Below are 25,367 nucleotides of genomic sequence, written 5' to 3'. Positions count from 1 at the left end.
TGGCCTCCTATTACCGAGCCCAGTGGGAGCAACGCCGTCAGAACCCACAAACACACACTCTCCGGTGCTCCACGTCCTGCCTCTTCTCCTTTTTCCTCCCATTTGTCCTCCACTCCACCTTCCACCGTGCTGTCATCGCGTTCATCTGGCAGAAGGCAGGCTTCCGTGGCCCAAATGTTCGAGCGTAAAAAGTTTATGATGTCGAATAACCCTCTTGCCCAATGGCTGACCGCTGGCTTGTCGGAACTGCTAGCCCGCCAACTACTGCCATATAAACTGGTGGACTCGGAGGCCTTTAGAAAATTTGTGGCCATTGGCACACCGCAATGGAAGGTCCCCAGAAGGATATTTCTCCCAGAAGGGCATCCCAGAGCTATATGGCCATGTTCAGCGGCAAGTGAATATATCTCTGGCACACAGTGTTGGTGCCAAGATACATCTGACCACAGACACGTGGTCTAGCAAACACAGGCAGGGAAGGTACATAACTTTTACTGCCCACTGGGTGAACCTTCTGATGGCCATCAAGCATGTAACTCGTCGCTCCCGTGTGGATTTGGTGTTACCGCCAAGGATTGCATGCAGGCCTGCCTCTTCTTCTCCTCCTCCTACTCCATCCTCCCTCTCCTCATCAGCTGACTCCTCCTTTTTCACTGCTACCCGCTCTTCCGCTGCACCCCCCAAGCTCCCCAGAACTGTGGAGTGGCTGTTGTGCCATACTGTGCTGTGGCTGTTGTGCCTGGAAGCCAAGAGCCACACCGGTCCTGCACTGCTTTCAGCTCTGCGGTCACAGGCAGATCAGTGGCTAACCCTGCTCAATTTGACAGTTGGTAAAGTGGTGTGCGACAACGGTGCCATTCTGCTGAGTGCACCGAAACAGGGCAAAATGACACACGTGCTGTGCATGGCAAACGTCCTGAACTTAGTTGTGCAGCAATTCGTTGCCAAATACCCCGGGGTCCAGGACGTCTTGCGGCAAGCCAGGAAAATCTCTGGCCATTTTAGAAGATCTCACATGGTCATGGCTCGCCTTGCTGACGTTCAGCGGCGACACCACTTGCCCATCAGACGTCGGATTTGTGACAGCCCGACGTGCTGGAACTCCACCTTGTATATGCTTGATAGGCTGCTCCAGCAGCAACGTGCCATTAATGACTACCTGTACGAACTTTGCATCAGGACAGGGACTGGGGAGCTTGGTTTCTTTTCACCGTGCCAGTGGCTGCTCATGCGCGACGCCATTTGATGAGATCACCAAACTGGTCAGTTGCAGCCAGGGCGCCAACAGTGACATCGTACCTTACGCCTTCTTTCTGGAGCGTGCATTGTGTCGTGTCATTGATCAAGCAGTCGAGGATCAGGAGCTGGAAGATGAGGAAGTCACAATGCTGAATGAATTCCCAGCGGGTGGCTACTCCATCTGAGACAAGTCAGCAGGAGTCTGAAGAGGAGTCAGAGGAGGATGGTGGCTAGGGGGAGGAGGAGGAGCAAGAAGTGCATGCTTTGAGGGGGACTTTAAACTTTTTGGGGATCCCTGGTGTTGTCCGTGGATGGGGGGGGAGGAGACCGAGGACGACATTCTCCTGGGCGATCAGCAGGAGCCAGGGTGCTCCACTGCTTCCAATTTAGTGCAAATGAGGGCCTTCATGCTCCAGTGTTTGAAGAGGGACCCCTGTATAAAAAGCATAAAGAGCAAGGACCAGTAATGGGTGGCAACGTACTTAGACCCCCAGTACAAACACAAAATGGTGGACATGTTACCAGCATCACAGAGGGCTTTCAGAATGCAGCATTTCCAGGCATTGCTGCGAAAGATGCTGCATTCTGCTGTTGCGGGTGCTGGCAGAGGAATTTCCACCCACAGCGAAACAGGTGCGAGTACCAATCCTACCGCGCCTGCAAGAAGAGGGCGGTTTGAAGATGTGTATCACGGTCGGCGTGACTATCACATACGTGACACAGAGGGAGGGAACAAGGAAGGCCCTGCCCAAGTGAGATGGAAGGTGGTGACCCCTGACTCACCTAGCGGCTGGCACCTGGCTGCCCTGACGTCCCTAGACGGGTTCCTCACCTGTACGCCGATCACGTGCCTAAAGCCCTGGCTTTCCCTAAGCTGAGCCCTAGATAGTGAACAGGGCGGTGGGAACACTAGTCCGCACCACTAGCTCTAAAGGAAAACACCAAGGGAAGGACAGACAATACAAACTCAACATATAATCCCAGGTGGGCGACAACAGGAGACAACAAGAAGCCCAACAGGGATCCGGAGGGTAGCACTCTGGAACGACAACCAGGATTCACAACTCCAGTGGGTCAGTATAGATGTCCAGGCAGGAAGCTCTTGATACCCTCGTGACAGTACCCCCCCTTTCACGGAGGCCTCCGGACACTCAGGACCAGGTCTCTCCGGATGAGAGGCATGGAAAGCCTGAATTAACCTGTTGGCGTTTACCTCTGACGCTGGAACCCACATTCTTTCCTCGGGACCGTAACCCCTCCAATGCACCAGATACTGAAGAGAGCGGCGGACCCGACGAGAATCAACAATTCTGGCTATTTGAAACTCCAGATTACCATCCACAATGACAGGAGGAGGTGGCAGCGGTGATGGTTCTAGAGGTGGAACATACTTCTTGAGTAACGATTTATGGAAGACGTTATGGATCTTAAAAGTCTGAGGTAGCTCCAGGCGAAAAGCCACAGGGTTAATGACGGCTACTATTTTATAAGGACCAATGAACCTAGGGCCCAGTTTCCAAGAGGGAACCTTCAACTTAATATTCCTAGTAGACAACCACACATAGTCATTCACCCCTAGGTCCGGACCTGGCGACCGTTTCTTATCGGCCATGCATTTATATTTACCACTCATCTTTTTCAAGTTAACTTGCACCTTCTGCCATACCGAAGAAAGAGATGAAGAAAACCTTTCCTCTTCGGGAACCCCAGAAGACCCCCCCTCTTTGAAAGTACAAAATTGGGGATGAAAACCGTATGCACCAAGGAATGGTGACTTGCCAGTGGACTCCTGATAATGATTATTTATGGCAAACTCAGCTAACGGTAAATATGATGACCACAACTCTTGGTTTTCAGACACAAAACACCTTAAATATGTTTCTAGGTTTTGGTTGGTACGCTCAGTCTGTCCATTCGACTGAGGATGGAAAGCTGAGGAAAAGGACAAGTGTACCCCCAAACGGGAAAAAAAAGCTTTCCAAAACTTAGAAATAAACTGGGTTCCCCGATCCGAAACCACATCGGAAGGGACCCCGTGAAGCTTCATGATTTCACTGATAAACACCTGAGCAAGAGTTTTAGCATTAGGAAGTGCGGGTAGCGCAATAAAGTGTACCATTTTGCTAAACCTGTCTACTACTACCAAAATAACTGTTTTACCCGCATACAACGGTAAGTCAGTGATGAAATCCATTGACAGATGTGTCCATGGCCTATTGGGGATAAAAAGAGGCAATAAAGACCCTGCTGGACGTGTATGAGAGACTTTCGCGCGTGCACAAGTAGAGCAAGTAGACACGAAATCCATTACATCCTGACGCAACCTTGGCCACCAAAAACGACGAGATAATAGCTCCAAGGTTGCTTTACTACCCGGGTGCCCAGCAAGTGCCGAATTATGATGTTCTTTTAATAATTCAAGACGCAGGTTTAACGGTACAAACAATTTCTCTGAGGGGCAAGAGGCCGGGGCGTCCCCCTGGGCCTCTAACACCTTTCCCTCTAGAACAGAGTGTACAGCAGAGACAACCACTCCTCTTTGTAAAATAGGTACCGGATCACAAGCATTACCCCCTCCAGGGAAACTACGAGATAATGCGTCTGCCTTGGTATTTTTTGCCCCAGGACGATAGGTGATTACAAAGTTAAATCTGGTAAAGAATAGCGACCACCTAGCTTGTCTAGGGGTGAGACGCTTAGCCGATTCTAGGTACAGAAGGTTTTTGTGATCCGTAATCACCGTGACGGGGTGGATTGCTCCCTCTAAGAAGTGACGCCACTCTTCAAGCGCCAGCTTAATCGCCAACAGTTCCCTATTTCCAACATCATAGTTCTTCTCTGCAGAAGATAATTTTTTGGAAAAGAAAGCGCAAGGGCGCCATTTGCCAGGAGACGGACCCTGAGACAATACAGCCCCCACTCCCACCTCTGACGCATCTACCTCAACAATAAAAGGCTGGGAGACATCAGGTTGAATTAGAACAGGTGCCGAGGTAAACCTCTCTTTTAGAGAGGAAAATGCATTTTTAGCGGCGTCAGACCATTTAGAAAAATCAGTCCCCTTCCTAGTCATGTCGGTAAGGGGTTTAACGATCACTGAATAATTTTTAATGAACTTTCTATAGAAATTAGCGAAACCCAAAAACCGTTGTAGGGCTTTAAGGTTCTCAGGAAGATCCCAATCTAAAATTGCCTGGACCTTCCCAGGATCCATACGGAAACCTGAAGCAGATAATAGATATCCCAGGAACTGTATTTCCTGAACGGCGAAGACACATTTTTCAATTTTCGCATATAATTTATTCGTCCGTATGACCTGCAGTACTTGCCTGACATGCACCTCATGTGTTTTCAGATCAGCCGAATAAATTAAGATATCATCTAGGTATATGACTACAAACCTGCCGATGAGATGACTAAAAATATCATTAACGAAATGTTGGAAGACAGCGGGGGCATTGGTCAGACCGAAAGGCATAACTAGATTTTCATAATGCCCCTCAGGGGTGTTAAAAGCTGTCTTCCACTCATCCCCTTCCCTGATACGAATCAGATTGTAGGCCCCCCTAAGATCAAGTTTGGAGAACCACCTAGCACCCGCAATCTGATTAAAAAGGTCAGGAATGAGAGGAAGAGGGTATGGGTCTCGGATGGTTATCTGGTTTAGCTCACGGAAATCTAGGCAAGGACGCAGGCCCCCATCTTTCTTTTTAACAAAGAAAAACCCTGCAGCCACGGGTGAAGAAGAGGGTCTGATGTGTCCCTTAGCCAGACACTCGGAGATATAATCTTTCATGGCTTGTCTCTTGGGACCCGAAAGATTATACAACCTGGACTTGGGTAATTTTGCACCGGGAATCAGGTTAATCGGGCAATCATAAGGACGATGAGGTGGTAGCTTCTGACAACCCTTTTCAGAAAAAACGTCCTCAAAGTCCGAAATAAATGTAGGTAGGGAAGCTATGGAGGCGATTAAGCAATTGTTATTTAAGCAATTCTCTCTGCAATGCTCACTCCACTCCAATATCTCCCTGGCCTGCCAATCCACCACTGGATTGTGCGCTACCAACCAGGGAAGACCCAATACCACAGGAGAGGGAAGGCCCTCCAGAACGTAACATGAAAGACACTCATTATGGTGGTCCCCTACCCGAAGGTGTAAATTATGAACAATGTGGGTGAGGTTTCTCTGAGACAGAGGAGCCGAATCTATAGCGAATACGGGAATAGGTCTCTGCAGCGTACAGAGAGACAAACCCATAGTGCGGGCAAAATGGGCATCTATCAAATTTACCCCTGCTCCACTGTCTAGAAAAAAAGAAATAGACTCCGTCTTAACACCAAAAACAATAACCGCTGGTAACACAAATTGAGATGTTCGTATGGAGGAAACGTATACCCCCCGGGTGACATCCTCCGCACAGCCTGGGGTTAGTAGTTTTCCGACGGTCTTTTGTTTATGAGAAAGGAGGGACAGACATTAATGAAATGACCCTCCCCCCCACAGAAAAAACAAGCCCCCCCCCCCCTACGGACCTGACGAGAAGTTCCGCCTAGCTGCATAGGCTCATCTAAGTCAGTACAGACTAATTGTTGCTTGGGAGAGGTAACCAATTGCTCAGGAATTTTCGATCTCTCCCTAAGACGCCTATCTATTCTGATAGAGAGGGACATAACAGCATCAAGGGAAAGGGGGGTCTCATACAGCGCCAGTGCATCCTTAACCCTTTCAGATAACCCAGAGCAGAACTGACTCCTGAGAGCCGGGTCGTTCCACTGAGTATCCGTAGCCCACCTACGGAACTCTGAGCAATATTCCTCTGCTGACCGATCTCCCTGTAGGAGTCTCCGTAACTTCGACTCAGCCAGGGCGACTCGGTCAGGGTCATCATATATGAGACCCAAAGCCCCAAAAAATCCCTCCACTGATCGGAGAGCCTGGGAACCAGGGGGTAACGAGAACGCCCAGGATTGTGGGTCCCCCTGAAGCAGGGAAATGACAATCCCAACCCGCTGTTCTTCATTACCTGAGGAGTAAGGGCGCAACTTAAAGTATAATTTGCAGGCCTCACGGAACGTCGCAAATTTGCCCTTCCCCCAGAAAATCTGTCAGGAAGAACAACCTTGGGTTCTGTAACAACCTGGTTACCCATAGCAACCGCTGGGGGTGCGGTCTGCTGCATTTGCTGCTGTTGTTGGAGGACAGACGCCTTCAATCCTGCCACCTCCAAAGACAGGCCTTGAAGCTGTTTTGCCAAGGCAGCAATAGGATCCATATTGGATTCTAAGTAGAGAAAAAAAAACAACAAAAAGAAATTTTTATTATTTTTTTTCCTCAAAAAGTAAAGGCCAGTTATAATATCACGGTCGGCGTGACTATCACATACGTGACACAGAGGGAGGGAACAAGGAAGGCCCTGCCCAAGTGAGAGGGAAGGTGGTGACCCCTGACTCACCTAGCGGCTGGCACCTGGCTGCCCTGACGTCCCTAGACGGGTTCCTCACCCGTACGCCGATCACGTGCCTAAAGCCCTGGCTTTCCCTAAGCTGAGCCCTAGATAGTGAACAGGGCGGTGGGAACACTAGTCCGCACCACTAGCTCTAAAGGAAAACACCAAGAGAAGGACAGACAATACAAACTCAACATATAATCCCAGGTGGGCGACAACAGGAGACAACAAGAAGCCCAACAGGGATCCGGAGGGTAGCACTCTGGAACGACAACCAGGATTCACAACTCCAGTGGGTCAGTATAGATGTCCAGGCAGGAAGCTCTTGATACCCTCGTGACATCACCTGGGTGAGCATGTCCAGGAGGTTTCCTCCTCCCCCTCTTCGGGGAGGTTGCAGACAGGGAGGGCACATGCCTCCCTCTCATGATGAGCCTTCATCATGTTCACGTGGAAGGCCTTCTGCCTTCCTCGGGTGTGGTCCAGGGTGACCAGGTACGTCACGGCATTGAGGCGCTGATGCACGAGGTACGGGCCTTCCCAGGCCGCCTGAAGCTTGTCCTGAGGTACGGGGACCAGTACCCATACCTTCTGACCCACCTGGTAGGTCCTCTCACAAGCATTCTGGTCATACCATCGTGCACCAGCTGTGACAAGGCCTGCATCTTGTTCCGGAAGCGCATGACATACTCGACGACCGACACTCCAGGGGTGGCTACCTCTCCCTCCCAGGCCTCTTTCACCAGAGCCAGGGGCCCCCGCACCCGTCGCCCGTACAGGAGCTCGAAGGGGGAGAACCCCGTGGAGGCCTGTGGGACCTCTCGGTAGGCAAACAGTAGATGTGGGAGGTACCGCTCCCAGTCACCCCCGTGGGAGTCGACCAACATCTTAAGCATCTGCTTTAAGGTGCCATTAAATCGTTCACACAGGCCGTTGGTCTGTGGGTGGTACGGGCTGGTCACCAGATGTTGCACCTGTGTTTGCCTACAGAGGGACTCCATCAATTGCGACATGAACTGGGTCCCCCGGTCGGTGAGCATTTCCTGGGGAAAGCCTACTCTGGAGAAAATCTCCAGCAAGGCAGTAGCCACCTTGTCGGCCCGAATGGATGACAAGGCTACCGCCTCCGGGTACCGGGTGGCATAGTCTACTACCGTCAATATGAAGCGTTTCCCGGAGCTGCTGGGAATGGACAGCGGTCCAATGAGATCCACAGCCACCCTCCTGAAAGGCTCTTCAATTATGGGCAGCGTTACCAGTGGGGCTTTGGGGCGCCGCCCCGCCTTCCCCACCCGCTGGCAGGTGTCACATGAACGGCAGTAGGCAACCACATCAGCCCCCATCTTTGGCCAGTAGAAATGCTGGGCTAATCTGGCCCTTGTCTTAGCGATCCCTAGGTGTCCAGCCATCGGAATCTCATGCGCAACCTGCAACAACTCCGTCCTGAACTGATAGGGTACCACTAGCTGTCGGTCCCTAGGCCACGCCTCCCGGGAGCCCGGCTGGACCGTGACCCGGTACAGCCGTCCTTGGTCCCAGACCATCCGCTCAAGGTCTGAGTCCGAAGGGGGCTGTTCCGCTTGCTCCTTGAGAGCGCTCAGGCTGGCGTCCGCCGCTAACGCTGCCTGAAACTCCTGACTGGACGTGGCCAGAATAGACGAGACTGCCACGTCCCCTGTCAGGTCCCCGGGACCTGTCTCCTGGCCTCCCTCTGACTCGGCAGCCACTTGGTCGGAAGGGGGAAAGCCATCAGACCCCTGAGGGGCCCCTAGGGCCCCAGCACTCCCACTGCGCGTGACAGCAGCTATGGCCGCTGCCACTGCTGGTAGTGCCTGCTTTCCCTTGGCTCCCGACCAAGTCGCCAGTCCAGACGAACTAACCTGGCCCTCTGACATCCCAGTGGGGGAGGAACCCTGCACTGAGGCTTCACCTGGCAGCCCTACTTCTCCTGGGACAGCCCTGACCTCATTTGCATCCTCCCCCCCCCGCAGCTGTCTGCCCCCTGCTTGTCCCCTCAGTCACCACACTGGAGGACAACAGGGTCCAGCAGGCTTGCTGGCCACAGCCTAGGGTTTCAGCCCAGCTGGCAGGAATGACCCCCTCCCCACTAAGGGGAGAGGCACTCATTACATCCCCCACCCCCACATCCCCAAAAACAGGCATGGTAGGTACATTCACAATATCATCAGGGGGGGGCATTACAGGTACATCACATTCTGGGGAATCTGACATCGGGGGGTCAGCGGCCACATACTTAGACACAAGCCGCCCCAGGTCTGTCCCCAGCAAAACACTGGCGGGGATATTTGCGGATACCCCCACCTCCCTGACTCCTCGACCGGCGCCCCAGTCCAAATAGACCTTGGCGACGGGCAGCGCCGGTTCTACTCCTCCAATCCCGGAGACAATGAGGGATCTCCCGGGCAGTAAATCATGGGGTGCCACCAGTTCAGGCCGTACCAGTGTCATTTCAGCGCCGGTGTCTCTAAGTCCCATGGCCACGGCCTGGCCCACGGTGACCGGTTGAACATTGTCAAGGGACCTCCCACCACCCCCACCCACACACAACACAGTGGACGGTTTCCGGGTTGATGACTGGGACGGATCCCTCGGGCGCTGGGGACACATGGCTTTGAAGTGTCCTGGCTGCTTACACAGGTGACACAGGCGGGGTTCCCCCACCGACGTGGAAAGTGCAGCAGGGGCCGGTGCCCACTTGGGCCTAGGAGCAGGGGTAGCAGGTGCAGTGTGCGTCTTACCCCCTCTCCAGCCGACCGGTTTCCGGGCCTCTGAAGTCCTGTTGTTGGTGTATTCATCGGCCAGGGCTGCTGTTGCGGAGGCCCCCTTTGGCTTCCGGTCACGGAGGTACTGCTGGAGATCCTCTGGGCAGTTCCACAAGAACTGTTCTGTGGCGATGAGCTCCTTCAGCTGCTGGACGGTGGAGAGCTCCAACCCGGTGGTCCATTGGTCGACCGCTCTCAGCAAGGCCCGCATGTGATCGGCCCAGCTCTGGGTAGAACCCCGCTGCAAATTCCTGAGCCTTTTCCGGTACGACTCAGGGGTTAAGTTATACTGCCTGACCAGAGCCTGCTTGATGTCCTCATAGCTCAGGAGGGTCTCGCTGGGCAGGTACCCGAAGATTTCAAGGACTTTTCCCCTGAGCCGTGGCGTGAGGAATCTGACCCACTGGTCCTCTGGCAGCTGGTATTGATGGCAGGCTGTCTCAAATGCCAACAAAAAAGTGTCCAGGTCCCCATCTTTGTCCAGTAGGGGAAAGTCCTCCGCCCGCAGTTTCGGAATCCGGACCTCTGGAGACTCACATTGGGCTGGGGAGGGCTGCTGGAATTGGAGCTTTAGCTGGAGCATCTGTAGCTGGTGCTCACGCTCGGCCTGCTCGCGACGCTCTGCAGCCTCTGCTTGCTCGCGACGCTCTGCAGCCTCTGCTCGCTCGCGACGCTCTGCAGCCGCCAGGAGGAGCTCCGAGGCTACCTGGTCTCCAGCCTGAAGACGGTCCATGGCAGCTTGTAGGAGAGCAGCTGAGCCAGCTTGGCTGGGGGGATGGGCAGGTGGATTGAGGCCCGCCACGGACCTCACCTCTGGCGACTGGCTCCTTGGGGAGCTTTGGCTGTGCTCCCCCTCGCCTTCCACCTCCTCTCCGCCCCCATTCAAAGCATCAGCCATCTCCCTAGCTTTGCTCCTTGTGATACTGGCCGGCATGCAACCTAATGCCCACACACCTTATTGTATCTGCACTCAGACTGTCTAGTGTTGAGCTGATCTTAAGACTCCAGCGGCAAGAGCTACTGCTGGTTGTCTTTAGTGTCTGGGAGTATGGGTCTCACACTCACACACACACTAGTATCTCGATCCCACTTTGCTGCCACCAATGTGAGGAATACCACCCCTCGTGCCCGCTGACGTCAACCACGTCGAGCTCACGAGACCTGGTATGATCACAGGGTTTACCAAAAACGTGAAGTTACGCCCTCCAGGGGAGCACGTAAGGTCAGGTTGGTATAGCTTACACACACCTTCTGTCCACGCGGGCACAGAGAGGCAACAAGCTGAGAGAGCCTTTTCACTGCCGCAGTGAAACAGCGACTCCTCAGCCTGGGTATCTGCCACCAGTTCTAGTTTGATATAAGCCCGGTCCGCTAACGGGATTATATAGGGTCAGAAACCAACCCGCGGTAGCTTATAACTAGGCCAAAACACGGACGTGGGGATTCGCGATCGAGATACAAGATAGCACAAGATTAAATTATAGATTTAATCGCCGTATGGGCACACTAGGTAATACACAATATACACAGACAAACATAGAAACATAGAAACATAGAATGTGTCGGCAGATAAGAACCATTTGGCCCATCTAGTCTGCCCAATATACTGAGTACTATGGATAGCCCCCGGCCCTATCTTATATGAAGGATGGCCTTATGCCTATCCCATGCATGCTTAAACCCCTTCACTGTATTTGCAGCTACCACTTCTGCAGGAAGGCTATTCCATGCATCCACTACTCTCTCAGTAAAGTAATACTTCCTTATATTACTTTTAAACCTTTGCCCCTCTAATTTAAAACTGTGTCCTCTTGTGGTAGTTTTTCTTCTTTTAAATATGCTCTCTTCCTTTACCGAGTTGATTCCCTTTATGTATTTAAAAGTTTCTATCATATCCCCTCTGTCTCTTCTTTCTTCCAAGCTATACATATTAAGGTCCTTTAACCTTTCCTGGTAAGTTTTATCCTGCAATCCATGTACTAGTTTAGTAGCTCTTCTCTGAACTCTCTCTAGAGTATCTATATCCTTCTGGAGATATGGCCTCCAGTACTGCGCACAATACTCCAAGTGAGGTCTCACCAGTGTTCTGTACAGCGGCATAAGCACTTCACTCTTTCTACTGCTTATACCTCTCCCTATACATCCAAGCATTCTGCTGGCATTTCGTGCTGCTCTATTACATTGTCTTCCCACCTTTAAGTCTTCTGAAATAATTACTCCTAAATCCCTTTCCTCAGATACTGAGGTCAGGACTGTGTCAAATATTATATATTCTGCCCTTGGGTTTTTACGCCCCAGGTGCATTATCTTGCACTTATCCACATTAAATTTCAGTTTCCAGAGTTCTGACCATTCTTCTAGTTTTCCTAAATCCTTTTCCATTTGGCGTTTCCCTCCAGGAACATCAACCCTGTTACATATCTTTGTGTCATCAGCAAAAAGACAAACCTTACCAGCGAGGCCTTTTGCAATATCACTTATGAAGATATTAAACAAAATCGGTCCCAGTACAGATCCCTGTGGAACCCCACTGGTAACATTACCTTGTTTTGAATGTTCTCCATTGACTACAACCCTCTGTTGTCTGTCACTCAGCCACTGCCTAATCCACTCAACAATATGGGAGTCCATGCTCAATGACTGCAGTTTATTGATAAGTCTTCTATGTGGGACAGTGTCAAAAGCCTTACTAAAATCTAGATATGCGATGTCTACTGCACCTCCACCGTCTATTATTTTATTCACCCAGTCAAAAAAATCTATAAGATTTGTTTGACATGATCTCCCTGAAGTAAACCCATGTTGTTTTTCATCTTGCAATCCATGGGATTTTAGATGTTCCACAATCCTATCCTTCAATAGGGTTTCCATTAATTTGCCTACTATTGATGTCAGACTCACTGGTCTATAGTTGCTCGATTCCTCCCTACTACCTTTCTTGTGAATGGGCACGACATTTGCCAATTTCCAATCTTCCGGGACGACTCCTGTTACTAATGATTGGTTAAATAAATCTGTTATCGGTTTTGCCAGCTCACCACTAAGCTCTTTTAATAATTTTGGGTGTATCTCATCAGGCCCCTGTGACTTATCTGTCTTCACCTTAGACAGCAAACTTAGAACATCTTCCTCTGTAAAGATACATGCATCAAACGATTTAATAGTCATTCTTTCTAGTGGAGGTCCTTCTCCTTTTTCTTTTGTAAAAACTGAACAGAAGTATTCATTAAGGCAGTCGGCTAGCCCTTTATTCTCTTCTACATACCTTCCGTCCTTTGTTTTTAATTTAGTTATTCCTTGTTTTAATTTCCTTTTTTCATTTATATATCTGAAGAATGTCTTATCCCCTTTTTTCATAGACTGAGCTAGTTTTTCTTCTGCCTGCGCTTTAGAAGTTCTTATAACTTGCTTGGCCTCTCTCTGCCTAATCTTGTAGATTTCCTTATCTTCATTGCTCTGGGTTTTTTTATAATTACAAAATGCTAGCTTTTTATTTTTAATGATTTGGGCCACTTCTGCTGAGTACCACATTGGTCTCCTCCTTTTTTTGCTTTTACTGACGAGTCTAATGCAATTTTCTGTTGCCTTCAATAATGCACCTTTTAAGTAGTCCCATTTCTCCTGGACTCCATGTAATCCGTTCCAGTCTGATAAGGACTCATTTATGACTAATTTCATTTTTGAAAAGTCTGTTTTTCTAAAATCTAAAACTTTTGTTTTTGTGTGGTGGGACTCTTTCACAGTTCTTATATTAAACCACACTGACTGGTGATCACTAGATCCCAAGGTTTCGCCTACAATGACATCATATACCGAATCCCCGTTTGTGAATACCAAATCCAAAATGGCCTCCCTCCGGGTTGGCTCCTCAACCACTTGTTGTAGAGATAACCCCAGTAGGGAATTTAGAATATCTGTACTCCTGGTAGAACTTGCTATTTTGGTTTTCCAGTTTATATCTGGAAGATTGAAATCTCCCATAATGATAACTTCTCCTTTCATTGTCATTTTAGCTATTTCTTCAACTAGTAGATCATCTAGTTCTTTAACTTGACCAGGTGGTCTATATATCACACCTACACGAGTTACTGCATGGTTAGCAAACTGCAACGTAACCCAAACTGACTCTATGTTGGCCTCACCAACTTGTATTAGGTTAGATTTAATGCTATCTTTCACATACAGGGCCACTCCTCCTCCTTTCTTGCCTTCTCTGTCTCTTCTGTATAAAGAGTACCCTGGTATGGTTATGTCCCAGTCATTTCTTTCATTAAACCATGTCTCCGTAACAGCCACTAAATCTACATTCTCAGATGCCATTATTGACCCAAGTTCATTGATTTTTTTACCTAAACTGCGAGCATTTGTAGACAGGACTCTGAGCTTATCATTTCTTAACCTCTGTGCTTCTGACCTGTTCTGGCATTGTTTCGGGGGGCAATTGGACTCTTTTATTTTCACTCTTTTGCCCCCCCTTCCTAGTTTAAATACTCTTTCGCAAATTCTTGGAGTTGTTCACTAAGTACATTTGTTCCTTTGAGAGAAAGATGCAAACCATCTTTTTTGTACAGTTCCTTTCTATTCCAAGTAGAGCTATCATGAGAAACAAAGCCAAATCCTTGCTCTTGACACCATTTACCAAGCCATATGTTGAACTCCTTTATGCGCCTCTGCCTATCATTCTGAACATTATGCACAGGCAGAACTTCAGAAAATGAAATGGTGGATGCAAAATCCTGTACGTCATTACCAAGTGTGATAAAAGATTTTTTCACCTCTGACACTTCATTGCAAGCCAGGTCATTTGTCCCTAGATGGACAAGAACATCCACGTCCCCTTCCTGCTTTGCTTGCTTAACAATATTAATAATACGTCTTCTATCTCTTCTAGCAGTAGCCCCAGGGAGACATCTCACAAAACCATTTTCTTTAAGCTCCACACTTCTTATGATTGAATCACCCAGCAACAGCTGCATCCTTTGAGACTTCACTTTATCTTTTTTGTTGCATACATTAGACATAGGAGTCGATGGTTTCTCACCCTCTGTGCTTGAGTCCATATCCATGTTGTCCTTACATTCTGAGAGTGCTGCAAATGAATTATGGAGAACCACCGACTGTGGGACATGTCTTCTATCCACCACTCTAAGACTTCCAGAACCTACATTAACCCATCTGCCATTTCTGGGGGTCCTCTGTGGCAGTGGCATTGCAGCAGTCCTAGCTGGAGTTTGTTTAACAGATAATTTAAATATTTCAGCTTTCAAAAATGCAATATATACAGTGGTCTGAGGTTACAGATTACAGGTTATATGGTTACAACAGGGTTAAGCAGGGTAAAAGTCAGTTACCAAGTATGATGAAAGTTCCTTGGAGATGTTCTTTGCTGCAGTCCACATGAAGGGCCATGAACTCAGCTATTTCCTGGGTCCCTCTAAACACATGTGTAGGATGCGACCCCTCTTCAGAGAAAGACCCGCCTACTTGCTGGCCCCAGACTTTTAACCCGTAGCCGGCCCCTCCCCTCCCAGCCTCAGGGAGGGGTCCACTCCACCTCTTCTGGGCTGGCAGCAACTGACCCACAAAATCCTTTAGGGTTCATAACTCCAGACCAGAGGGTCATAGGGAGATGGTTCTGGGACCAATGGACCTGCCTGGGTTCCGGCTACCAGTAGAGCCCAAACCTGGTACCGTTATGTGGTTTCTAGGGGGAGATATGGATATCTCTCTACCCTGACCTAGTCTCATTGAACAAAGACCATGGGAACGTACCTCGTGGCCACCGGGACACAAATATGTATCTGGTTTGCGCCTGCGATGGCCAGGCGGTTCATAATTCCTTATGAAAGGTAGGTGCCAATATGTCTGGGAGGTCTCATTGATCCTGGGCAAAGGCAGATACCCCCTGCTAGGGGTTTTCCTGCAATATTCCGTTGGCTCCAAACTGGTGAAGGTGAGGTGTGACCTTCTCCTTGAAGCCTGGACCCCCTGGGGGGGTGGAAACTAATTTTGCATGTACACTGAGTATGCCAAGAGGCCTGGGGCTTTGAAGCAGGGAAGCAGGGCCCTCCTGTGGAGGTCACTACCGCTGCTATCTGTCAGTACATGGGGGTGTGAGGACATGGCTGACAGTAAATATTAATCCATATTCCTCACACCCCATTTTTCAAATCTGACGTGTCAGTTTATCTTGTACCAACTTTGGAACGCTTTTACTTATCCAAGCCATTCTGAAAGTGTTTTATCATGACAAATCATACTTCATGTTAGTGGTGAATTTGAGTTGATACGTTTTATAGCTATTTTCCAAATTAGAATTGCTATGCTTTTAAAACGGATAGTGATATTTCATAAAATAGTTATTGCATTCCCCATATGTCTACTTTTTGTTTGCATCATTTTCTAAATATTATTTCATTTTTTAGGACGTTAGAAGGCATAGAAGTTTAGAAGAAAATTTAAAAGTGTTTAAGAAAATTGCCAAAACCCATTTTTATAAGGACCAGTTCAGTTATAAAGTCACTTTTGGGCTTACATAGTAGAAACCACCAATAAATGACCCCGTTTTTGAAACTGCCCCCCACAAGTTATTCAAACCCTTTAGGTTTTCCACAAGAATTAAAGCAAAATGGAGGGGAAATTTTTAAATTAAATTTTTTTTGTGTGCAGATTTTCCATTTTAATAAAAAAAAATTGTAACACAGCAAGGGTTAACAGTCAAACCTCAATATCTGTTACCCTGATTGTGCAGTTTACAGATACACCCCATATGTGGTCGTAACCTGCTGTATGGTCACACGGCAGGGCACAGAAAGAAAAGAGCGCCATATTGTTAACGGATGGCAGATTTTGCCGGAATGGTTTTCAGGTGCCATGTCACATTTGAAGAGACCCTGAGGTACCCCTAGAAAGAAAACCCCCAAAAGTGACCCCATTTTGGAAACTACACCTCTCAAGGAATAAATCTAGCAGTGAAGTGAATGCTTTGGGCCAACAAGTGTTTCATAGAATTAAGAAACACATGGCTGTAAAAATTAACTTGTATTTCCAATATAATGTTGCTTTAGTCCCAATTTTTTTTTCACAGGAGCTAACAGGAGCAAATGCACCCTATAATTTTTTACTCATTTTTTTTCTTGAATACGGCAACACCACACATGTGGTCATAAACTGCTGTTTGGGGACATGGCATCATTCAGAAGGGAAGGAGTGGCATCGGGATTTTCTTGCATATAATTTGCTGAAATAGTTTTCAGGGGCCATAACATTTTAACTTTTTCACCAATGTAGCTGTGTGAGGGCTTGTTTTTTGCGGGACAGGCTGTAGTTTTTATTGGTGTCATATTGGGGTACATGTGTCTTTTTGATCACTTTTTATAACATTTTTTGTGGAGGTGAAGTAGGTAAAATGGCAATTGTGTCAGTGTTTTTTATTTTTACTTTTTATGGGGTTCCTCTTGCAGGAAATATGATATTGTAATTTTATTCTGTGGGTTGATAAAGTTATGGCGATATCAAATTAATATTGTTTTTTTATGTTTTACTACTTTTTCAGCATAAAATCACTTTTGTGTTAAAAATAAATTAGATTTTGCATCGTCATATACTAAAGCCCATAACTTTTTTTATTTTTTCACCAATGAAGCTGTGTAGGGGCTTGTTTTTTGCAGGACGGGCTATAGTTTTTATTGGTATTATTTTGGGGTACATACGTCTTTTTGATCACTTTTTTTAACATTTTTTGTGGAGGTGAAGGGGTAAAAATGGCAATTGTGTCAGTGTTTTTTATTTGTATTTATTATGGGGTTCCTCTTGTAAGGTTAGGGCTAGGCACAATGGTGTCATTGGAACCATTGACACCATTGTGCCTATCCCGGAACACTGAATTGGACCCCTTTACAATTTAGGCACCCTATATTTATCCAGAACAGTGACTATTGCCTTGTTCTGATATGGTGCTGAGTGGTTGCATGACTGGGACTGCACAATCACAGCAGCCCAGTCTATCCTGTGCACCATTTTTGTTTTAGGCAGTGAGCCTTATTAATTTAGGAACAGAACATTTTCAATTGTCATTCTGTGAGATTACTGTACACTGTCCCTAAGACTGTTTTCTGTCAAATACGGCATAGACCCATTCACTCATTCACAACCCAACACAGAATAATGTTTTGCTCATTCTGCAAGGGCTCCTCCTTGCCTGCTGTAGCAGTGATTGACTTATCCAGGCTGTCTGCCTGTGAGCCAACCAGGACAAGCCCTGCCCCCACTTCCCCTTAGTCTCATGTGAACATCCTTTTTCTTCCATACCTCTTGCTTTTTCCTGCCGACTTGTGTGGTAAAATGGCTCTGTATGCTGTTATACTGGATTCATCTAAGCAAACCTAAAAAGCTTCAGGTTGGTATGCTGGACAAAATTTTGGAAATTTCGTAACTAACCTGGTTTGTTACAAACTGATTCGCTCATCTTTAGTTCCTAATCAACAGCTAAGATACTTCAGATTTTTTTCATTTTCAATAATGGAGAATAAGTATTTATATTTTGAAAACATGTTTAGTTTTATATCTAATTGTTGCCCGAATTGTGGAGCCTTTGGTATATGTGCTGAGTGCAGTCTAATGATTTTAGAATATAGCTTTTTTCCAATTTTAAGAGGTTTATAGACTGAACATTTCTACCCAAAATGTCTTTTATATGTTAGCAGAATAAATTACTGCACAAATAGCTTTAATGTGCATTTGAGTAACTTTTTGTCTATATTATTTTTTCATTTACTATGTACTTGGAAAATTTAAAATGTTCCTTGCCTACAGATTTGCAAAGTACTACAAGGCCGCAGATCAGACAGAGCAGAGGACTCTAATAAAGGCATATGGGATACGATTTGACATTCAAGTCTATGGCACAGTAATGATTTCATTTATTTTTAAGTAACTAGGTTTTAAGCCAGTAATAAACATTCCAGTAGGATGTAATTCGTCACGTCCGACAGACCAGGACATAATGGCTTATTTGTATATTGCTGAATGTGATTCTAGAAAACTGAGTTTAAAGGGTTTCTATCACTTCGTATGACATAATTATCTCTCAGACTAGCGATCCGCTAGTGTCTGCTCTGGCCAACCATCCTAATATAACAGCTTTTGGGGCAGCCGTTTTGCTAAAAAAATAACTTTTATAAATATGCTAATGAGCCTCTAGGTGCTATGTGGACGTCATTAGCACCTAGAGGCTCCGTCTACCTTCATAAACAGCCGCCGCCCAGCGCGTCCCTCCAGCCCGCCCATGTCCTCCTGAATGCGATCCTCCGTGTGACGCAAGGGAAGAATTCTCGCGCATGCGCCGTGCACGGCTGTATTCGGCGCATGCGCAGTGAATGTCTGACCGCTTCCCTGCTCAGACATCTCCACTGCGCCTGTTCCTTGGAGCACTATGACGTCATCGGCGCAGGCGCAGTGGAGATGTCTGATCAGGGAAGCGGTCAGACATTCACTGCGCATGCGCCGAATACAGCCGCGCACGGCGCATGCGCGAGAATTCGTCCCTTGCGTCACACGGAGGATCGCATTCAGCAGGAGATGGGCGGGCTGGAGGGACGCGCTGGCAGTGTATGAAGGTAGACGGAGCCTCTAGGTGCTAATGACGCCCACATAGCACCTAGAGGCTCATTAGCATATCTATAAAAGTTATTTTTTTAGCAAAACGGCTGCCCCAAAAGCTGTTATATTAGGATGGTTGGCCAGAGCAGACACTAGCGGATCGCTAGTGTCTGACAGCTAAATATGTCATACGAAGTGATAGAAACCCTTTAACAACAGGCGTTGCTCCAGTTCTCTCATTTTGCATATGTTGGTCAGGAAATGAATACATGTATCAGTACCTCATGTATCAAGTACGGCCACAACAAAGCAGTGTTCTTGGCTGTCTGTGGCTCCCTAAAGCGGCTATCTAGGACTAGACAAAACAGTATCCCACACCTTTTCACAGGTTGTGTGTGGTATCACAGTTCAGCCCAATTCATTCAATGGAGCTGAGCTACAATGCCAGGCACAACCAATGGACACATGTAGGGCTGTTTTGGAATAAAGCAGCTATGTTTTTCTAATCCTGGATAACTCAGTTAATATGGAGCAATAGGTACTTCACAATGCCGTGGTATGGCAGTCAGGAGTTAAAGGGGTTTTCTGAGACTCCTATATTGATGACCTATCCTCAGGATACTCCAAGGACTTTCAAAAGCTTTTATTAAATCCATTGAAAGTAAATAATTAGAAACATTTATAACTGCTTACATATTTCAAGTGCATACTGTGCTCCTAATCATAGCATGAAAACTAACATGAAAACACATCCGTATACCAGGAGGAGCAATTCCATACTACAAAAAGACATAGCAAAACAAGGAAGTAAGAAACAGCCATGTTGTGAACATACAAGAATCAATACTATCAGTAGCCATATATTATACAGAAGCAATCATAATTGTATGTGACTGTATTCAATAAAAATAGCTAAGATCTGTTTTTAGGTTAATAAACCATTATGATAGTAGGCATCTGCATTGTTCTTGCACCAAGAATTTTCTGGAGAAATCAGGAGATAGGATTCTGTCAGGATAGACAGAACACAACAGCACTCTCAAAACTTTAAATGCGAATCTGTATATTAACTAATACTGCATGTAATAAAAAAAAAATAATAGGTTGTTAGCAAATATATTTTGATAAAAAATATCTGAGCCCACCTACCTGGCAAGGTGAGCTCATTCCAGGCAGCAACCTACTCTATTTAATACCTATCTCTATGCCAGTGGTCACCTACAGTCAGGAGAACAGAACCTGTTGCTACTTGTTACCTCTATGTGCATTTAAGCATCCAATGAGACAAAGAGCAAACTCATTTCACCTAATTAAAACCAGCATGTGGAATAGGTGAGATAATAGGAGTGCATTCAGACTTTGATGTAGTCACACCTCCGAGTATGTACTACAAAGAATAAAACAGAAAACAGAGGTTCTTGGCAAATATACTGTATTTTGATGAAGAAACATCTGAGCCCACCTACCCTGGCAATGTGAACTCTTACCAGGCAAAAACCTACTCTATTTAGGTGATAGCATTTGCTCTTCCTGTCATTGGATGCGTAAATGCACGCAGAGGTAACAAATAGCAACACAGTATATGTGCAGGTTCTGCTCTCCTGAACGTAAATGCCCACTAGCATAGAGATACAGTAGGTATTAAATTTAGAGTAGGTTCCTGCCTGGAATGAGGTCATCTGGCCAGGTACTGTAGGTGGGTTCAGATATTTTTGACCAAAATATATTTGCTATTATTTATCATATCAAATACAGTATTAGTATATATATTGTGGGGTTTAGCTCTGGTAGATAGGGTAAACGAGCACAGTATAGAGGCAAAATACAAGTTCTTAACGCAAAACGTCAGTGTTTATTCACACTTGAGGCAATTGCACAAAACAGCACGTAACTTTGCAGTCTTGATGTTAATTCACACACAATGGAAAGTTCATATAACACAAGTCATCTTGCTAGCAGTTCTGCCTCCAGTAGTCCACAGCAGGCTTTAGGGGACCTGTTTCCCCAGCATGAGGCTCTAAGCCTTCCAGTACGGCACAAAGCCTCAGATCCCAAAAACAGAGACATCTCTGCTGAGCCCAGCTGCCTATTTAAGGACAGCCAAGTGCTGCCAAAATCCGGACAGCACTTAAACTCCGGTCCGGTATTTGACCTCACCTGGCTGGAAACCAGCCCAGCCGCACATGCTGGGAGGAAAATACCTGCCTTGCCAGACACAACCCCTCGTGGTGTCACTATACACTCACCTAAAGAATTATTAGGAACACCTGTTCTATTTCTCATTAATGCAATTATCTAGTCAACCAATCATATGGCAGTTGCTTCAATGCATTTAGGGGTGTGGTCCTGGTCAAGACAATCTCCTAAACTCCAAACTGAATGTCAGAATGGGAAAGAAAGGTGATTTAAGCAATTTTGAGCGTGGCATGGTTTTTGATGCCAGACGGGCCGGTCTGAGTATTTCACAATCTGCTCAGTTACTGGGATTTTCACGCACAACCATTTCTAGGGTTTACAAAGAATGGTGTAAAAAGGGAAAAACATCCAGTATGCGGCAGTCCTGTGGGCAAAAATGCCTTGTGGATGCTAGAGGTCAGAGGAGAATGGGCCGACTGATTCAAGCTGATAGAAGAGCAACGTTGACTGAAATAACCACTCGTTACAACCGAGGTATGCAGCAAAGCATTTGTGAAGCCACAACATGCACAACCTTGAGGCGGATGGGCTACAACAGCAGAAGACCCCACCGGGTACCACTCATCTCCACTACAAATAGGAAAAAGAGGCTACAATTTGCACGAGCTCACCAAAATTGGACTGCTGAAGACTGGAAAAATGTTGCCTGGCCTGATGAGTCGCGATTTCTGTTGAGACATTCAAATGGTAGAGTCCGAATTTGGCGTAAACAGAATGAGAACATGTATCCATCCTCTGATGGCTACTTCCAGCAGGATAATGCACCATGTCACATAGCTCGAATCATTTCAAATTGGTTTCTTGAACATGACAATGAGTTCACTGTACTAAAATGGCCCCCACAGTCACCAGATCTCAACCCAATATAGCATCTTTGGGATGTGGTGGAATGGGAGCTTCGTGCCCTGGATGTGCATCCCTCAAATCTCCATCAACTGCAAGATGCTATCCTATCAATATGGGCCAACATTTCTAAAGAATGCTATCAGCACCTTGTTGAATCAATGCCACGTAGAATTAAGGCAGTTCTGAAGGCAAAAGGGGGTCCAACACCGTATTAGTATGGTGTTCCTAATAATTCTTTAGGTGAGTGTATATATACAGTATATATATATATATATATATATATATAAAAATACAAATAGTGCAGCAGCACAGTCAGATGAGATGTACCGGGTGCAAACTCCCCACAGAGGTCGGCTCTTCCTCTACGAAATATATCAAACGAATGATGAGGCAGCACTTCCAGTATAAGGTGAACGGGTGAGGGCCCCAAACTTTATTCAAGCGACGTTTCGGCCTGCTCAATGAGGCCTTTCTCGGCGCCGAGAAAGGCCTCATTGAGCAGGCCGAAACGTCGCTTGAATAAAGTTTGGGGTCCTCACCCGTTCACCTTATACTGGAAGTGCTGCCTCATCATTCGTTTGATATATATATATATATATATATCAAAGAGAGAGAGAGAGAGAGGTATAAACATATAAGGCTACTTTCACACTTGCGTTCAGAGCGGATCCCTCTGGTGTCTGCACAGACCGATCTGCTCCTATAATGAAAACGTTGGGATCCGTTCAGAACGGATCCGTCTGCATTATAGTTCAGAAAAAATTCTAAGTGTGAAAGTTAGTCAGACGGATCCGTCCAGACTTTACATTGAAAGTCAATGGGGGGCGGATCCGTTTGAAATTGCACCATATTGTGTCAACTTCAAACTGATCCGTCCCCATTGACTTACATTGTACGTCTGGACGGATCCGTTTGGCTCCGCACGGCCAGGCGGACACCCGAACGCTGCAAGCTGCATTCGGATGTCCGCCTGCTGAGCAGAACGGAGGCCAAGCGGAGCCAGACTGATGCATTCTGAGCGGATCCGCATCCACTCAGAATGCATTGGGGCTGGACGGATGCGTTCGGGGCCGCTTGTGAGAGCCTTCAAACGGAGCTCACAAGCAGAGCCCTGAACGCTAGTGTGAAAGTAGCCTAAGCTATATAAGCAACCTAGGACAGGTCTTAGCTGGGCAGCTACAATTTAGCATTTAGAGTTTTGAGAGTGCTTTTGTATTATTTTGCATTTAGAGTTTTGAGAGTGCTGTTGTGTTTTGTCTTTAATTGTAGCCATGTACATTTATGTATTTATCTATCATATCATGCAGGATGTGTTTATGATTTTTGTGTCGGTTTTTATCTTCAGAATTGGTCACCAATATATGATAGTGGGGGCCTGGTAATCAGCTCCTGTGAGTGCATTGGACTCTTCCTAGGCCAGTGATGTCACATTCATTGATCACATGACCTAGTTGCAGCTCAGTCCCATTCAACTGAATGGTCCTTAACTGCAATACCAAGCACAACCGCTATAAAATGTACAGCACTGTGCTTGGTTAGCTGTGAGGAGGCCACAGGCCTCCCCAGAGTACTTCTGCCTCTTCAAACAGGTGATCATCAGGTGTGCCAGGAGTTAAACCCCCATCAATCAGATAATGATGACCTATCCTGAGGATAGGTCATCAATATAGGTGTCCTGGAAAACCTTTTATTATGGGCAATTAGATCATGCTGGAAGTTAAGAATTTGTTCTTGACTTATTTATAAAAATATTTTTTTAAAGTATCTATTGACTTTGTTGAATGTGCTGTAATATGGTAATGTTAGTAAATCCGCCCCTATAAGTAGATTGAAATGATGATCATGATGACTTCATAAATGTTTGAACAAAACATGAACTTGTGATAAATTTGATATTTGTCTCTGTGCAGGGCGGACAGTTCAGATTTTTAGAATTGGTGATATTCATTGGATCCTATCTATCCTACTTTGGACTGGTGAGTGTTTCATTTAAACCTGTTTAAGAATGTAATCTAAACTAAAACAACTTATATCATTATCTTTTATTCTTGTTTATTACATGTAGGCTTCAGTAGTGATTGATCTCCTCATAAGCCAATATTATCAATGTTGCTGCAGTCTGAACTCAGGACAGAAGTACTATGATGAGCAGAAGTATAAAGAAATAGAAGGCCCCAGTGTCTTCAAAGTAATCAATTTATGTTATTCATTTTAAATATTTACTAAATGTTTTAGTCTAATGTCTGTAGCCAACGTTTGTATATAATATTCATGTATATATACTGTGACAACTTGGGGGTCACTTAGATTTCTGGGATCACCCTCTTCTTGATGAGCCAGTTGGTATATATCAAGAGGACACTCCAACATGGTAGATTTGAGTCCAATTCACATACAGGATACAGCACAAATCCCAGGCTGTCTGGCCACTAACTACACAGTACTCAAGAGTTCACACCATACATATGGTTCTGCAGCTCCCACAGGCCATGGCACTACCTGTCTCTTCTCTAGACTAGGAGCCTGTTAGAAAAGCACATCCCTTATTTACAGAGAACAGCACACCTTCGAAGTGAAAAGTTTTACATGTACAGTGCTTGGTCATAATGTTGTTCTTTGGTAATTCAGATACTAGAATGACTAAAAATACTTAAATAATTCTTTATTATAAATATATTCCCAAATACATTTGATTAATTATAATGGCTCATTTTGTCTAGGAAACAATCAGGAAAAATAAAAATCTATCCTAATCACACAAAAGGACAAGTTACTTCAAAACACTGAGCAAAAGAGCTTCCTCTGCCTCCTAACTGTTCTATTTGTCATGGATTATGATCCTGAATACAGCTGATAAGACCTTTAGATGAGTCTCTGTAGAAATGGAGTCCATGAGGCAGACTAGGCAGTTGCTATGGGGCCCGTGAGTGTGAAGGGCCCGGCCAGGCTGAATGGCCCCGCCCCCTTTCCGACCTAAAATGCACAGCTCCCTTCCTCCTGGCCCGTGCAGCTGCTGCCATCTGCCCAAGATGCCAAGATGGTAAATAATCAGGGAGATGCTGTGTTCCCTGCTCTGCTTATTTACCAGCTGAATTTTTGGGGCCATGACCTGACCTGTCCTCCAGTCTTCACTGCCTGATGCATCCAGCATCATTACAGCAGCAGAGCTCCGTTACAGAGAGGGGCCGGCAACTTCAGCAGAGCTTCACTGCTCTAAGAACTTCCTCCCGACCAGTGACCTGCAGAGGTAGGG

At 46.4% G+C, this 25,367-nt stretch overlaps 1 protein-coding gene across 2 annotated transcripts in view; it reads left to right on the top strand.

Annotated features, from left to right (window-relative positions):
* The window catches only part of P2RX7 (purinergic receptor P2X 7), a 319,484-nt gene that overhangs the window by 189,671 nt on the left and 104,446 nt on the right, over window positions 1-25,367 (top strand). For both annotated transcript variants that reach the window (XM_040416069.1, XM_040416068.1), the window contains 3 exons: window positions 18,287-18,380; window positions 24,025-24,090; window positions 24,180-24,302. In XM_040416069.1, coding sequence (XP_040272003.1) covers window positions 18,287-18,380; window positions 24,025-24,090; window positions 24,180-24,302 — 283 coding nt within the window. The remainder of the gene's footprint in view (window positions 1-18,286; window positions 18,381-24,024; window positions 24,091-24,179; window positions 24,303-25,367) is intronic.

Source organism: Bufo bufo, chromosome 2 (assembly GCF_905171765.1).
Source record: "Bufo bufo chromosome 2, aBufBuf1.1, whole genome shotgun sequence".
Classification (NCBI taxonomy): Eukaryota; Metazoa; Chordata; class Amphibia; order Anura; family Bufonidae; genus Bufo; species Bufo bufo.
This window is presented reverse-complemented; position numbering and strand designations above follow the sequence as displayed.